The following is a 17242-nucleotide window of genomic DNA, read 5'->3' on the forward strand; positions in this document are numbered from 1 at the left end:
CTCATCTCCTGGCAGCGATTTCAGCCGCACCACCTCTACATAACAAAAGGCTCAGTCAACCATTCTACACAACAAAACTCATCTCCTGGCAGCGATTTCAGGCGCACCACCTCTACATAACAATAGGCTCAGTCAACCATTCTACACAACAAAAACTCATCTCCTGGCAGCGATTTCAGCCGCACCACCTCTACATAACAAAAGGCTCAGTCAACCATTCTACACAACAAAACTCATCTCCTGGCAGCGATTTCAGCCCCACCACCTCTACATAACAATAGGCTCAGTCAACCATTCTACACAACAAAGACTCATCTCCTGGCAGCGATTTCAGCCCCACCACCTCTACATAACAAAAGGCTCAGTCCCTTTCACACGCACCTTGACATCAGCCACACCTGGTTTACACAACAAAGGCTCATTCCTAGCAGCGTGCTTCAGCCGCACCGAACCTCACAAAAATAATATCCAGGGCCTACCTTGGCGCCTCCCACCATTCAACCAGTACATATGTAACGGGTTCCCGAGACACTTGGAGAGGCAGCTTCTTTATTACAATTCAACTCTCCAACTCTCCAACTCTCCTGATACTTTGTTACAACTCCCAGGTGCACAGCCCAGGTACTCTCCTCTGGCTACGCGCTGGAACTCGCCCTCACAAGGCTCTAGAGTCGCGAGTTCCCGAGTGCCACCACTGGCCCTCACAGCGTCCCAGGGTCCTCAGATGGCTGGTCTTGGGTCTTGGGTCTTGAGCTACGACTGGACCTGATCGTCCAGGGAGCTCCCCTTTTATGCCCAGCCCCCAACGAGGGGTGGGGCCGTATGCGCCCCCAGATCTCCCACAGAGCACACACAGCCCCCCCCCCCCTTTGGCGGCGGCAAGGGGATTAAGCGTCTGGACCCGCCCAGGGTCCCAGAGCCCCCAGCAGCCCCTCCCTTCTTATGTCACTACACATATAAAGATACGTTTTCCTTGGAATTTCTCTCACTTGATAGAGCTGTCGTGCTGTGACGGTTCCACCTCATCTAACACACAGCACGATTGCTGTATCAAGTAAGAGGGCGAAGTGGGCGAGTGAGTGGGTGAGTGAGTGGGTGGGTGAGTGGGCGAGTGAGTGGGTGAGTGGGTGAGTGGGTGAGTGAATGGGTGAGTGGGTGAATGAGTAGGTGAGTGAGTGGGTGAGTGGGTGAGTGAGTGAGTGGGTGAGTGAGTGGGCAAGTGGGTGGGTGAGTGGGTGAATCAGTGAGTGGGTGAGTGAGTGGGCGAGTGAGTGAGTGGGTGAGTGAGTGAGTGGGTGAGTGAGTGGGTGGGTGAGTGAGTGGGTGAGTGGGTGAGTGAGTGGGTGAGTGAGTGGGTGAGTGAGTGGGTGAGTGGGTGAGTGAGTGGGTGAGTGAGTGGGTGAGTGGGTGAGTGAGTGAGTGAGTGAGTGAATGAGTGAGTGAGTGGGTGAATGAGTGAGTGAGTGAATGAGTGAGTGAATGAGTGAATGAGTGAGTGAATGAGTGAGTGAGTGAGTGAATGAGTGAGTGAATGAGTGAATGAATGAGTGAGTGAGTGAATGAGTGAGTGAATGAGTGGGTTGTACCCAGGTCAGCGTAGAGCGTTGAGTAGTTGAGGAGTAGCTCCAAAGAGCCCTCCAGCGCGGCGAGCCCCAATGCTGAGCCAGACGCTGAGCCAGGCTGACTCACAGCCTGCATCAGCTTCAGCAGAGACTCTGTGGTACACACACAGTGAGACACACACACACACACAGTGAGACACACAGTGAGACACACACAGTGAGACACACACAGTGAGACACACACACAGTGAGACACACACACAGTGACACACACACAGTGACACACACACAGTGACACACACACAGTGAGAAACACACACAGTGAGACACACACACAGTGACACACACACACACACACAGTGAGACACACACACACACACACAGTGAGACACACAGTGAGACACACACAGTGAGACACACACAGTGAGACACACACAGTGAGACACACAGTGAGACACACACAGTGAGACACACACACAGTGACACACACACAGTGAGACACACAGTGAGACACACACAGTGACACACACACAGTGAGACACACAGTGAGACACACACAGTGAGACACACACACAGTGACACACACACAGTGACACACACAGTGAGACAGACACACACACAGTGACATGGTGAGACACACACACACACAGTGACACACACAGTGACACACACAGTGACACACACAGTGACACACCCACAGTGAGACACACACACAGTGACACACACAGTGACACACACAGTGACACACACACAGTGAGACACACACACACAGTGACACACACAGTGACAACACACAGTGACACACACAGTGACACACACCCACAGTGAGACACACAGTGACACACACAGTGACACACACACACACACAGTGACACACACAGTGACACACACAGTGACACACACAGTGACACACACACAGTGAGACACACACACACAGTGAGACACACACACACACAGTGACACACACACAGTGACACACACACAGTGAGACACACACACACAGTGACACACACAGATACACACACACAGTGACACACACACAGTGAGACACACACACAGTGACACACACACAGTGACACACACACAGTGACACACACACAGTGACACACACACAGTCACACACACAGTGACACACACACACAGTCACACACACACACATAGACACACACACACAGTGACACACACAGATACACACACACAGTGACACACACACACATAGACACACACACACAGTGACACACACAGATACACACACACAGTGACACACACACACAGTCACACACACACAGTGACACACACACAGTCACACACACAGTGACACACACACAGTGACACACACACACAGTGACACACACAGATACACACACACAGTGACACACACACACAGTCACACACACACACAGTCACACACACACAGTCACACACACACAGTGACACACACACAGTGACACACACACAGTGACACACACACAGTGACACACACACAGTCACACACACAGTGACACACACACACAGTCACACACACACACATAGACACACACACACAGTGACACACACAGATACACACACACAGTGACACACACACACATAGACACACACACACAGTGACACACACAGATACACACACACAGTGACACACACACACAGTCACACACACACAGTGACACACACACAGTCACACACACAGTGACACACACACAGTGACACACACACACAGTCACACACACACAGTGACACACACACACATAGACACACACACACAGTGACACACACACACAGTCACACACACACAGTCACACACACACACATAGACACACACACACAGTGACACACACACACAGTCACACACACACAGTGACACACACACACAGTCACACACACACAGTGACACACACACACATAGACACACACACACAGTGACACACACACACAGTCACACACACACAGTCACACACACACACATAGACACACACACACAGTGACACACACACACAGATACACACACACAGTGACACACACACACAGTCACACACACACAGTGACACACACACACATAGACACACACACACAGTGACACACACACACAGTCACACACACACAGTCACACACACACACATAGACACACACACACAGTGACACACACACACAGTCACACACACACAGTGACACACACACACATAGACACACACACACAGTGACACACACACACAGTCACACACACACAGTCACACACACACACATAGACACACACACACAGTGACACACACACACAGTCACACACACACACATAGACACACACACACAGTGACACACACACACAGTCACACACACACAGTCACACACACACACATAGACACACACACACAGTGACACACACACACAGTCACACACACACAGTCACACACACACACATAGACACACACACACAGTGACACACACACACAGTGACACACACACAGTCACACACACACACATAGACACACACACACAGTGACACACACAGATACACACAGAGGAGTGAGTGGGCGAGTGAGGGGGTGAGTGGGTGAGTGAGTGAGTGAGAGGATGAGTGAATCAGTGTGTCAGTGAGTGGGTTAGTGAGTGAGTGGTGAGTGAGTGGGTGAGTGAGTGAGTCAGTGAGTGAGAGGATGAGTGAGTCAGTGAGTCAGTGAGTGAATCAGTGAGTCAGTGAGTGGTGAGTGGGTGAGTGAGTGGGTGAGTGAGTGAGTGAGTCAGTGTGTCAGTGAGTGAGCTGTGAGTGGGTGAGTGAGTGAGTGGGTGAGTCAGTGAGTGAGTGAGTGAGTCAGTGTGTCAGTCAGTGAGTGAGTGAGTCAGTGAGTGAGCTGTGAGTAGTGAGTGAGTGGGTGAGTGGGTGAGTGAGTGAGTGGGTGAGTGAGTCAGTGAGTGAGTGAGTGAGTCAGTGAGTGAGTGAGTCAGTGAGTGTGTCAGTGAGTGAGTCAGTGAGTGAGTGAGTCAGTGAGTGGGTGAGTGGGTGAGTGAGTGAGTCAGTGAGTGAGCTGTGAGTGGGTGAGTGAGTGAGTGGTGAGTGAGTGGGTGAGTCAGTGAGTGAGTTGTGATTGGGTGAGTGAGTGAGTCAGTGAGTGAATCAGTGATTCAGTGAGTGAGTGGGTTAGTGAGTGAGTGGTTAGTCAATGAGTGAGTGAGTCAGTGAGTGAGTCAGTGAGTGAGCGAGTGGGTGAGTGAGTCAGTGAGTGAGTCAGTGAGTGAGCTGTGAGTGGGTGAATCAGTGAGTGAGTGAGTCAGTGAGTGAGTGGGTGAGTGAGTGAGTCAGTGAGTGAGTGAGTAAGTCAGTGAGTGAGCTGTGAGTGGGTGAGCTGTGAGTGAGTGAGTCAGTGAGTGAGTGAGTCAGTGAGTGGGTGAGTGACTGAGTCAGTGAGTGAGTGAGTGAGCTGTGAGTGGGTGAGTCAGTGAGTGAGTGAGTCAGTGAGTGAGTGAGTGAGCTGTGAGTGGGTGAGTCAGTGAGTGGGTGAGTCAGTGAGTGGTGAGTGAGTGAGTCAGTGAGTGAGTGAGTGGGTGAGTGAGTCAGTGAGTGAGTGAGTCAGTCAGTGAGTGAGTGAGTGAGCAGTGAGTGAGCTGTGAGTGGGTGAGTGAGTGGGTGAGTGAGTGGGTGAGTGATTGGTGAGTGGGTGAGTCAGTGAGTGAGTGAGTCAGTGAGTGAGTGAGTCAGTGATTGAGTCAGTGAGTGAGCTGTGAGTGGGTGAGTGGGTGAGTGAGTGAGTGAGTGGGTGAGTGAGTGAGTCAGTGAGTGAGTGAGTCAGTGAGTGGGTGAGTCAGTGAGTGAGTGAGTCAGTGAGTGAGTGAGTCAGTGAGTGAGTAAGTGAGTGAGTCAGTAAGTGAGTGGGTGAGTGAGTGAGTGAGTCAGTGAGTGAGTGAGTGAGTGGGTGAGTGAGTGGGCGAGTGGGTAAGTGAGTGAGTGGGTGAGTCAGTGAGTGAGCTGTGAGTGGGTGAGTGAGTGAGTGAGTGGTGAGTGAGTGAGTGAGTGGGTGAGTCAGTGAGTGAGTCAGTGAGTGAGCCAGGTGACTCACCTGGGCCCCGCTCTTGCACGAAGATGCGAGCGAGTGAGTGAATGAGTGAGTGATTGGTGAGTGGGTGAGTCAGTGAGTGAGTGAGTGAGTCAGTGAGTGAGTGAGTCAGTGAGTGGGTGAGTGAGTGAGTCAGTGAGTGAGTGAGTGAGCTGTGAGTGGGTGAGTCAGTGAGTGAGTGAGTCAGTGAGTGAGTGAGTGAGTCAGTAAGTGAGTGGGTGAGTGAGTGAGTCAGTGAGTGAGTGAGTGGGTGAGTGAGTGGGCGAGTGGGTGAGTGAGTGAGTGAGTGGGTGAGTCAGTGAGTGAGCTGTGAGTGGGTGAGTGAGTGAGTGAGTGGTGAGTGAGTGAGTGGGTGAGTCAGTGAGTGAGTCAGTGAGTGAGCCAGGTGACTCACCTGGGCCTCGCTCTTGCAGGAAGATGCGAGCGAGTGAGTGAATGAGTGATTGGTGAGTGGGTGAGTCAGTGAGTGAGTGAGTGAGTCAGTGAGTGAGTGAATGAGTGAGTGAGTCAGTGAGTGAGTGAGTGAGTGGGTGAGTCAGTGAGTGAGTCAGTGAGTGAGTGAGCTGTGAGTGAGTCAGTGAGTGAGTGAGCTGTGAGTGAGTCAGTGAGTGAGTGAGCTGTGAGTGAGTCAGTGAGTCAGTGAGTGAGTCAGGTGACTCACCTGGGCCCCGCTCCTGCAGGAAGATGCGAGCGAGTGAGTGAGTGAATGAGTGAGTGAGTGATTGGTGAGTGGGTGAGTGGGTGAGTGAGTGAGTCAGTGAGTGAGTGTACTAGTGGTGAGTGAGTGGGTGAGTCAGTGAGTAGGTGAGTCAGTGAGTGAGTCAGGTGACTCACCTGGGCCGCGCTCCTGCAGGAAGATGCGAGCGAGTGAGCGAGCGAGTGAGTGGGTGAGTCAGTGAGTGAGTCAGTGAGTGGGTGAGTCAGTGAGTGAGTCAGTGAGTGAGTCAGGTGACTCACCTGGGCCCCGCTCCTGTAGGAAGATGCGAGCGAGTGAGTGATTGGTGAGTGGGTGAGTGGGGTGAGTGAGTGGGTGAGTTAGTGAGTGAGTCAGTGAGTGAGTCAGTGAGTGAGTGAGTGGGTGAGTGAGTGATTGGTGAGTGGGTGAGTCAGTGGTGGCTCACTGAGCCAGGTGACTCACCTGGGCCCCGCTCCTGCAGGAAGACGCGAGCGATGCGAGCGAGTGAGTGGGTGAGTCAGTGAGTGAGTGATTGGTGAGTGGGTGAGTGGGTGAGTGAGTGAGTCAGTGAGTGAGTGTACTAGTGGTGAGTGAGTGGGTGAGTCAGTGAGTAGGTGAGTCAGTGAGTGAGTCAGGTGACTCACCTGGGCCGCGCTCCTGCAGGAAGATGCGAGCGAGTGAGCGAGCGAGTGAGTGGGTGAGTCAGTGAGTGAGTCAGTGAGTGGGTGAGTCAGTGAGTGAGTCAGTGAGTGAGTCAGGTGACTCACCTGGGCCCCGCTCCTGCAGGAAGATGCGAGCGAGTGAGTGATTGGTGAGTGGGTGAGTGGGTGAGTGAGTGGGTGAGTGAGTGAGTCAGTGAGTGAGTCAGTGAGTGAGTGAGTGGGTGAGTGAGTGATTGGTGAGTGGGTGAGTCAGTGGTGGCTCACTGAGCCAGGTGACTCACCTGGGCCGCGCTCCTGCAGGAAGACGCGAGCGAGCGAGCGAGTGGGTGAGTCAGTGAGTGAGTCAGTGAGTGAGCCAGGTGACTCACCTGGGCCCCGCTCCTGCAGGAAGACGCGAGCGAGCGAGTGAGTGGGTGAGTCAGTGAGTGAGTCAGTGAGTGAGCCAGGTGACTCACCTGGGCCCCGCTCCTGCAGGAAGACGCGAGCGAGCGAGTGAGTGGGTGAGTCAGTGAGTGAGTCGGTGAGTGAGCCAGGTGACTCACCTGGGCCCCGCTCCTGCAGGAAGACGCGAGCGAGCGAGTGAGTGGGTGAGTCAGTGAGTGAGTCAGTGAGTGAGCCAGGTGACTCACCTGGGCCCCGCTCCTGCAGGAAGACGCGAGCGAGCGAGTGAGTGGGTGAGTCAGTGAGTGAGTCAGTGAGTGAGCCAGGTGACTCACCTGGGCCCCGCTCCTGCAGGAAGACGCGAGCGAGCGAGTGAGTGGGTGAGTCAGTGAGTGAGTCAGTGAGTGAGCCAGGTGACTCACCTGGGCCCCGCTCCTGCAGGAAGACGCGAGCGAGCGAGTGAGTGGGTGAGTCAGTGAGTGAGTCAGTGAGTGAGCCAGGTGACTCACCTGGGCCGCGCTCCTGCAGGAAGACGCGAGCGAGCGAGTGAGTGGGTGAGTCAGTGAGTGAGTCAGTGAGTGAGCCAGGTGACTCACCTGGGCCGCGCTCCTGCAGGAAGACGCGAGCGAGCGAGTGATTGGTGAGTCAGTGAGTGAGTCAGTGAGTGAGCCAGGTGACTCACCTGGGCCGCGCTCCTGCAGGAAGACGCGAGCGAGCGAGTGGGTGAGTCAGTGAGTGAGTCAGTGAGTGAGCCAGGTGACTCACCTGGGCCGCGCTCCTGCAGGAAGACGCGAGCGAGGCGAGCGAGTGGGTGAGTCAGTGAGTGAGTCAGTGAGTGAGTCAGGTGACTCACCTGGGCCGCGCTCCTGCAGGAAGATGCGAGCGAGCGAGCGAGCTGCGTCAGGCGAGGTGGAGTCGGGGCGCTGGGTGCAGCGCAGCAGCGGAGAGAGCAAAGACGGACTGCGGGAGAGAGACACGGAGAGAGACACGGGGAGAGAGACACGGTGAGAGAGACACGGAGAGAGACACGGGGAGACACGGAGAGAGACACGGAGAGAGACACGGGGAGACACGGAGAGAGACACGGGGAGAGAGAGACACGGGGAGAGAGGACACGGGGAGAGAGACACGGGGAGAGACACGGGGAGAGACACGGAGAGAGACACGGGGAGAGACACGGGGAGACACGGGGAGAGACACGGGGAGAGACACGGGGAGAGACACGGGGAGAGACACGAGGAGAGAGACACGGGGAGAGACACGGGGAGACACGGGGAGAGACACGGGGAGAGACACGGAGAGAGAGAGACACGGGGTGAGAGACACGGGGAGAGAGACACGGGGAGAGAGACACGGGGAGAGAGACACGGGGAGAGACACGGTGAGAGACACGGGGAGAGACACGGGGAGAGACACGGGGAGACACGGGGAGAGACACGGGGAGAGAGACACGGGGAGAGACACGGAGAGAGACACGGGGAGAGAGAGACACGGGGAGAGAGACACGGGGAGAGAGACACGGGGAGAGACACGGGGAGAGACACGGAGAGAGACACGGGGAGAGACACGGGGAGACACGGGGAGAGACACGGGGAGAGACACGGGGAGAGACACGGGGAGAGACACGAGGAGAGAGACACGGGGAGAGACACGGGGGAAAGACACGGGGAGAGAGAGACACGGGGAGACACGGGGAGAGAGACACGGGAGAGAGACACGGGGAGAGACACGGAGAGAGAGAGACACGGGGAGAGAGACACGGGGAGAGAGACACGGGAGAGAGAGAGACACGGGGAGAGAGACACGGGGAGAGAGACACGGGGAGAGACACGGAGAGACCGGAGAGAGACACGGGAGAGAGACACGGGGAGAGACACGGGGAGAGAGACACGGGGAGAGAGAGAGACACGGGGAGAGACACGGGGAGAGAGACACGGGAGAGACACGGGAGAGACACGGGAGAGACACGGGAGAGACACGGGAGAGAGAGACACGGGGAGAGAGACACGGGAGAGAGACACGGGGAGAGACACGGAGAGAGACACGGGGAGAGACACGGAGAGAGACACGGGAGAGAGACACGGAGAGAGACACGGAGAGAGACACGGTGAGAGACACGGGGAGAGGACACGGAGAGAGACACGGGAGAGAGAGACACGGGAGAGAGACACGGGAGAGAGACACGGAGAGAGACACGGAGAGAGACACGGAGAGAGACACGGAGAGAGAGACACGGAGAGAGACACGGGGAGAGAGAGACACGGTGAGAGACACGGAGAGAGACACGGAGAGAGACACGGGGAGAGAGAGACACGGGGAGAGACACGGGAGAGAGACACGGGAGAGAGACACGGGGAGAGAGAGAGACACGGGGAGAGACACGGAGAGAGACACGGGAGAGAGACACGGAGAGAGACACGGAGAGAGACACGGGGAGAGACACGGGGAGAGACACGGTGAGAGACACGGAGAGAGACACGGAGAGAGACACGGTGAGAGACACGGGGAGAGACACGGAGAGAGACACGGGAGAGAGACACGGGGAGAGACACGGTGAGAGACACGGGGAGAGAGAGAGACACGGGGAGAGAGACACGGGAGAGAGAGACACGGGGAGAGACACGGGGAGAGACACGGAGAGAGACACGGGGAGAGAGAGAGACACGGGAGAGAGACACGGGAGAGAGACACGGGGAGAGAGACACGGGGAGAGACGGAGACACGGGGAGAGAGAGACACGGGGAGAGACACGGGAGAGAGACACGGGAGAGACGAGAGACACGGGGAGAGACACGGGGAGAGAACGGGAGAGACACGGGGAGAGACACGGGGAGAGACACGGGGAGAGACACGGGGAGAGACCGAGACACGGGGAGAGACACGGGAGAGACACGGGAGAGACACGGGGAGAGACACGAGAGAGAGAGACACGGGGAGAGAGACACGGGGAGAGAGACACGGGGGAGGGAGAGACACGGGAGAGACACGGGGAGAGACACGGGAGAGAGACCGAGAGAGACACGGGGAGAGAGACACGGGGAGAGAGACACGGGAGAGAGACACGGGGAGACACGGGGAGAGACACGGGGAGAGACACGGAGAGAGAGAGACACGGGGAGAGAGACACGGGGAGAGAGACACGGGGAGACCGGGAGAGACACGGGAGAGAGACACGGGGAGAGACACGGGGAGAGACACGGGGAGAGACACGGGGGAGACACGGAGAGAGAGAGAGACACGGGGAGAGAGACACGGGGAGAGAGACACGGGAGAGAGACACGGGGAGAGAGACACGGGGAGAGACACGGGAGAGACACGGGAGAACGGGGAGAGACACGGGGAGAGACACGAGAGACACGGGAGAGAGACACGGGAGAGAGACACGGGGAGAGAGAGACACGGGGAGAGAGACACGGGGAGAGAGACACGGGGAGAGACACGGGAGAGAGACACGGGAGAGAGACACGGGAGAGAGACACGGGGAGAGAGACACGGGAGAGAGACACGGGAGAGAGACACGGGGAGAGAGAGACACGGGAGAGAGACACGGGAGAGAGACACGGGGAGAGAGACACGGGGAGAGACACGGGGAGAGAGACACGGGGAGAGAGACCACGGAGAGAGACACGGGGAGAGACACGGGAGAGAGACACGGGAGAGAGACACGGAGAGAGACACGGAGAGAGACACGGGAGAGACACGGAGAGAGACACGGGAGAGGAGACACGGTGAGAGAGACACGGTGAGAGAGACACGGGAGAGGACACGGGGAGAGACACGGAGAGAGACACGGAGAGGAGAGACACGGAGAGAGACACCGGGGAGAGGAGACACGGTGAGAGAGACCACGGAGAGAGAGAGAGACACGGGGAGAGAGAGACACGGGGAGTGACACGGGGAGAGACACGGGGAGAGACACGGGGAGAGACACGGGGAGAGACACGGGGAGACACGGGGAGAGAGACACGGGGAGAGACACGGGGAGAGAGACACGGTGAGAGAGACACGGAGAGAGACACGGGGAGAGACACGGGGAGAGAGAGACACGGGGAGAGACACGGGGAGTGACACGGGGAGAGACACGGGGAGAGACACGGGGAGAGACACGGGGAGAGACACGGGGAGACACGGGGAGAGAGAGAGACACGGGGAGAGACATGGGGAGAGACACGGGGAGAGACACGGTGAGAGAGAGAGACACGGGGAGAGAGACACGGTGAGAGAGAGACACGGGGAGACACGGAGAGAGACACGGGGAGACACGGAGAGAGACACGGAGAGAGACACGGGGGGAGAGAGACACGGAGAGAGACACGGGGAGAGAGACACGGGGAGACACGGGGAGAGAGACACGGGGAGAGACGGGGAGACACGGGGGGAGAGAGACACGGTGAGAGAGACACGGGGAGAGAGAAGCTAAACTCTCTGTGTGTGTCTCTGTGTGTGTCTCTGTGTGTGTCTATGTGTGTGTCTCTGTGTCTCTGTGTGTCTCTGTGTCTCTGCGTGTGTCTCTGTGTCTGTGTGCATCTCTGTATGTGTCTCTGTGTGTGTCTCTGTGTCTCTGCGTGTGTCTCTGTCTCTCTGTGTCTCTGTGTCTCTGTGTGTGTCTCTGCGTGTCTCTCTGTGTCGCTGTGTCTCTGTGTGTGTCTCTGTGTCTCTGCGTGTGTCTGTGTCTCTGTGTGTGTCTGTGTGTCTCTGTGTGTCTGTGTGTGTCTCTGTGTGTGTCTGTGTGTGTATCTGTGTCTCTGTGTGTGTCTGTGTGTGTCTCTGCGTGTGTCTCTCTGTGTGTGTCTCTGTATGTGTCTGTGTGTGACTGTGTATGTGTCTGTGTGTGACTGTGTCTCTGTGTGTGTCTCTGTGTCTCTGTGTCTCTGTGTGTCTCTGTGTGTGTCTCTGTGTCTCTGTGTCTCTGTGTGTCTGTGTGTGTCTCTGTGTCTCTGTGTCTCTCTGTGTCTCTGTGTGTCTCTGTATGTGTCTGTGTGTGTCTGTGTCTCTGTGTGTGTCTCTGTGTCTCTGTGTGTGTCTCTGTGTCTCTGTATGTGTCTGTGTGTGTCTGTGTCTCTGTGTGTGTCTCTGTCTCTGTGTCTCTGTGTCTCTCTGTGTGTGTCTGTGTGTCTGTGTGTGTCTCTGTGTCTCTGTATGTGTCTGTGTGTGTCTGTGTCTCTGTGTGTGTCTGTGTCTCTGTGTGTGTCTCTGTGTCTCTGTGTGTGTCTCTGTGTCTCTGTATGTGTCTGTGTGTGTCTGTGTCTCTGTGTGTGTCTCTGTGTCTCTGTGTCTCTCTGTGTCTCTGTGTGTCTCTGTATGTGTCTGTGTGTCTGTGTCTCTGTGTGTGTCTCTGTGTCTCTGTGTGTGTCTCTGTGTCTCTGTATGTGTCTGTGTGTGTCTGTGTCTCTGTGTGTGTCTCTGTCTCTGTGTCTCTGTGTCTCTCTGTGTGTGTCTGTGTGTCTGTGTGTGTCTCTGTGTCTCTGTATGTGTCTGTGTGTGTCTGTGTCTCTGTGTGTGTCTGTGTCTCTGTGTGTGTCTCTGTGTCTCTGTGTGTGTCTCTGTGTCTCTGTATGTGTCTGTGTGTGTCTGTGTCTCTGTGTGTGTCTCTGTATCTGTGTCTCTGTGTCTCTCTGTGTGTGTCTCTGTGTGTGTCTCTGTCTCTGTGTCTCTGTGTCTCTCTGTGTGTGTCTCTGTGTCTCTGTGTCTCTGTGTGTCTCTGTGTGTGTCTCTGTGTCTCTGTGTGTGTCTCTGTATGTGTCGCTGTGTCTCTGTGTCTCTGTGTCTCTCTGTGTGTGTCTCTGTGTGTGTCTGTGTCTCTGTGTGTGTCTCTGTGTGTGTGTCTGTGTGTGTGTGTGTGTGTCTGTGTGTGTGTCTCTCTGTGTGTGTCTCTGTGTGTGTCTCTGTGTGTGTCTCTGTGTCTCTCTGTGTGTGTCTCTGTGTGTGTCTGTGTCTCTGTGTCTCTCTGTGTGTGTCTCTGTGTGTGTCTGTGTCTCTGTGTCTCTCACCTGAGACTCTCTCTCAGCTGTCTCAGGAGGCCTCTGGTCATCTCTGCCTTGTCTTCTGCACACTTCTACACACGCAGAGAGACACACACACAGATAGACACACTCACACACAGATAGACACACACGCAGAGAGACACACACACAGATAGACACACACAAATAGACACACACACACAGACACACACAGATAGACACACTCACACACAGATAGACACACACGCAGAGAGACACACACACAGATAGACACACACAAATAGACACACACACACAGACACACACAGATAGACACACTCACACACAGATAGACACACTCACACACAGATAGACACAGATAGAGACACAGACACACACACACAGACACACACAGACACACACAGACAAACACACACACAGACACACACACACACACACAGACACACACACACACAGACACACACACACACACAGAGACACACACAGATAGACACACACACAGATAGACACACTCACACACAGACACAGGTAGACACACACACAGATACACACACGCAGAGACACACACACAGAGACACACACAGATAGACACACACACACACACGCAGACACACACACACAGATAGACACACTCACACATAGACACACAGTCACACACACAGACACACACACATATAGACACACACACACACACACATATAGACACACAGACACACACACACACAGACACACAGACACACACACACAGACAGACACACACACACAGACAGACACACACACACAGACACACAGACACACACACACACAGACACACACACACACAGACACAGACACACACACACACACAGACACACACACACACACACACAGACACACACAGACACACACAGACACACACACACAGACAGACACACACACACACACAGACACACACACACACACACAGACACACACACACACACACAGACACACACACACACAGACACACACACACAGACACACACACACAGACACACACAGACACACACACAGTGACACACACACACAGACACACACACACACAGACACACACACAGACACACACACACAGACACACACAGACACACACACAGTGACACACACAGACACACACAGACACACACAGACACTCAGTGGGTGTCTCACCGTTGCCCAGTGTTTGTCTTCATCTTGAGTCGCACTCAGAACCACTGGGGGAGACACACGGAGACACAGAGAGACACAGACACAGTGAGACACAGAGACAGTGAGACACAGAGACAGTGAGACAGTGAGACACACACAGAGACACAGAGACACACAAAGACACACAGAGACAGTGAGACAGAGACAGAGACACACAGAGACACAGAGATAGTGAGACACACACAGACACACAGAGACACACAGAGACACACAGAGACAGAGACACAGAGACACAGACAGAGACACAGACAGAGACACAGAGACAGTGAGACACAGACCGAGACAGAGACACAGAGACAGTCAGACAGAGACAAAGAGACACACAGAGACACACAGAGACACAGAGAGACACAGAGACAGTGAGACACAGACACAGACAGAGACAAAGACACAGAGAGACAGACAGAGACACAGAGACACAGAGACACAGAGACACAGAGAAAAATCGTGTCAGGGTGTCTATGTGGGTCTCTATGGGTCTCTATGGGTCTCTATGGGTCTCTATGGGTCTCTATGGGTGTCTATGGGTCTCTATGGGTCTCTATGGGTCTCTATGTGTCTCTATGAGTGTCTATGTGTCTCTATGCGTCTCTATGTGTCTCTATGGGTCTCTATGGGTGTCTATGGGTCTCTATGGGTCTCTATGTGTCTCTATGTGTCTCTATGAGTGTCTATGTGTCTCTATGGGTCTCTATGGGTCTCTATGGGTCTCTATGGGTGTCTATGTGTCTCTATGGGTGTCTATGTGAGTCTCTATGGGTCTCTATGAGTGTCTATGTGTCTCTATGCGTCTCTATGTGTCTCTATGGGTCTCTATGGGTGTCTATGGGTCTCTATGGGTCTCTATGTGTCTCTATGTGTCTCTATGAGTGTCTATGTGTCTCTATGGGTCTCTATGGGTCTCTATGGGTCTCTATGGGTGTCTATGTGTCTCTATGGGTCTCTATGTGTCTCTATGTGTCTCTATGAGTGTCTATGGGTCTCTATGGGTCTCTATGGGTCTCTATGGGTCTCTATGGGTGTCTATGTGTCTCTATGGGTGTCTATGTGAGTCTCTATGGGTCTCTATGGGTCTCTATGTGTCTCTATGGGTCTCTATGTGTCTCTATGGGTCTCTATGGGTCTCTATGGGTCTCTATGGGTCTCTATGGGTGTCTATGGGTCTCTATGGGTCTCTATGGGTCTCTATGGGTCTCTATGTGTCTCTATGTGTCTCTATGAGTGTCTATGTGTCTCTATGCGTCTCTATGTGTCTCTATGGGTCTCTATGGGTGTCTATGGGTCTCTATGGGTCTCTATGTGTCTCTATGTGTCTCTATGAGTGTCTATGTGTCTCTATGTGTCTCTATGGGTCTCTATGAGTGTCTTTGTGTCTCTATGGGTCTCTATGGGTCTCTATGTGTATCTATGTGTCTCTATAGGTGTCTATGTGTCTCTATGGGTCTCTATGGGTCTCTATGTGTCTCTATGTGTCTCTATGAGTGTCTATGTGTCTCTATGCGTCTCTATGTGTCTCTATAGGTGTCTATGTGTCTCTATGGGTCTCTATGGGTCTCTATGTGTCTCTATGTGTCTCTATGGGTGTCTATGTGTCTCTATGTGTCTCTATGGGTCTCTATGTGTCTCTATGTGTCTCTATAGGTGTCTATGTGTCTCTATGGGTCTCTATGGGTCTCTATGGGTGTCTATGGGTCTCTATGGGTCTCTATGTGTCTCTATGTGTCTCTATGAGTGTCTATGTGTCTCTATGTGTCTCTATAGGTGTCTATGGGTCTCTATGGGTGTCTATGTGTCTCTATGGGTCTCTATGGGTGTCTATGGGTCCGTGTGCGTACCGGGGGCGCTGCGCGACGGGTGGGACAGCGGTTGCGCTGCCGTGGCGAGCGAAGCCGCCGCCACGTGGGCCGCCAGGAGGTCGTGGGCTCCGCAGTGGCGCTGCACGGCGCTGGGCAGCTGCCGATCCGCTCCGGGGAAAAAGTCTCGCAGACACCAGAGCACGCAGAGAGAGGCACGCAGCACGCAGACAGACGCCTGCAGAGACACACACAGTTAGACACTCACATAGACACAAACACACACAGTTAGACACTCACATACAGACACACACACAGCTAGACACTCACACAGACACACAGAGACACAGTTAGACACTCACATAGACACACAGAGACACAGTTAGACACTCACATAGACACACAGAGACACAGTTAGACACTCACATAGACACACAGAGACACAGTTAGACACTCACATAGACACACAGAGACACAGTTAGACACTCACATAGACACACAGAGACACAGTTAGACACTCACATAGACACACACACACAGACACACACAGACACACACACACTGACACACACACTGAAACATACACACAGACACACACAGACACACACACACACTGACTCACCTGGGTGGCGGTGGTGCTGCTGAGCTGAATGAGCGAAACTTTCTCCACCAGGAACTGAGCAGCTCCACACTGAACCAGACTCCTCGCTGCGGGTGACACCACTCACTCACTCACTCACCCACTCACTCACTCACCCACTCACCCACCCACATACACACCCACTCACTCACCCACCCACTCACCCACCCACTCACTCACCCACACACTCACCCACCCACCCACTCACCCACCCACTCACCCACCCACTCACTCACTCACCCACCCACTCACTCACCCACCCACCCACTCACTCACCCACCCACCCACTCACTCACTCACTCACCCACCCACCCACCCA

The 17242-nt window shown here is 54.4% G+C and overlaps 1 protein-coding gene across 1 annotated transcript in view; it reads right to left on the reverse strand.

Moving 5' to 3' along the window:
- Positions 1 to 16987, reverse strand: part of LOC144955362 (uncharacterized) — a 38541-nt gene extending 21554 nt beyond the window's left edge. The window contains exons 1-6 of the mRNA XM_078885605.1: positions 16906 to 16987; positions 16326 to 16521; positions 14452 to 14495; positions 13315 to 13379; positions 8178 to 8284; positions 1587 to 1715 (exon numbers count right to left, since the gene is read on the reverse strand). Of these exons, the coding sequence (XP_078741731.1) occupies positions 1587 to 1715; positions 8178 to 8284; positions 13315 to 13355 (277 nt within the window). The 5' untranslated portion in view covers positions 13356 to 13379; positions 14452 to 14495; positions 16326 to 16521; positions 16906 to 16987. The remainder of the gene's footprint in view (positions 1 to 1586; positions 1716 to 8177; positions 8285 to 13314; positions 13380 to 14451; positions 14496 to 16325; positions 16522 to 16905) is intronic.
- Positions 16988 to 17242: the final 255 nt, after the last annotated feature.

The sequence above is a fragment of the Lampetra fluviatilis genome, unplaced genomic scaffold (genome assembly GCF_964198595.1).
Source record: "Lampetra fluviatilis unplaced genomic scaffold, kcLamFluv1.1 SCAFFOLD_691, whole genome shotgun sequence".
NCBI classification, from domain to species: Eukaryota; Metazoa; Chordata; class Hyperoartia; order Petromyzontiformes; family Petromyzontidae; genus Lampetra; species Lampetra fluviatilis.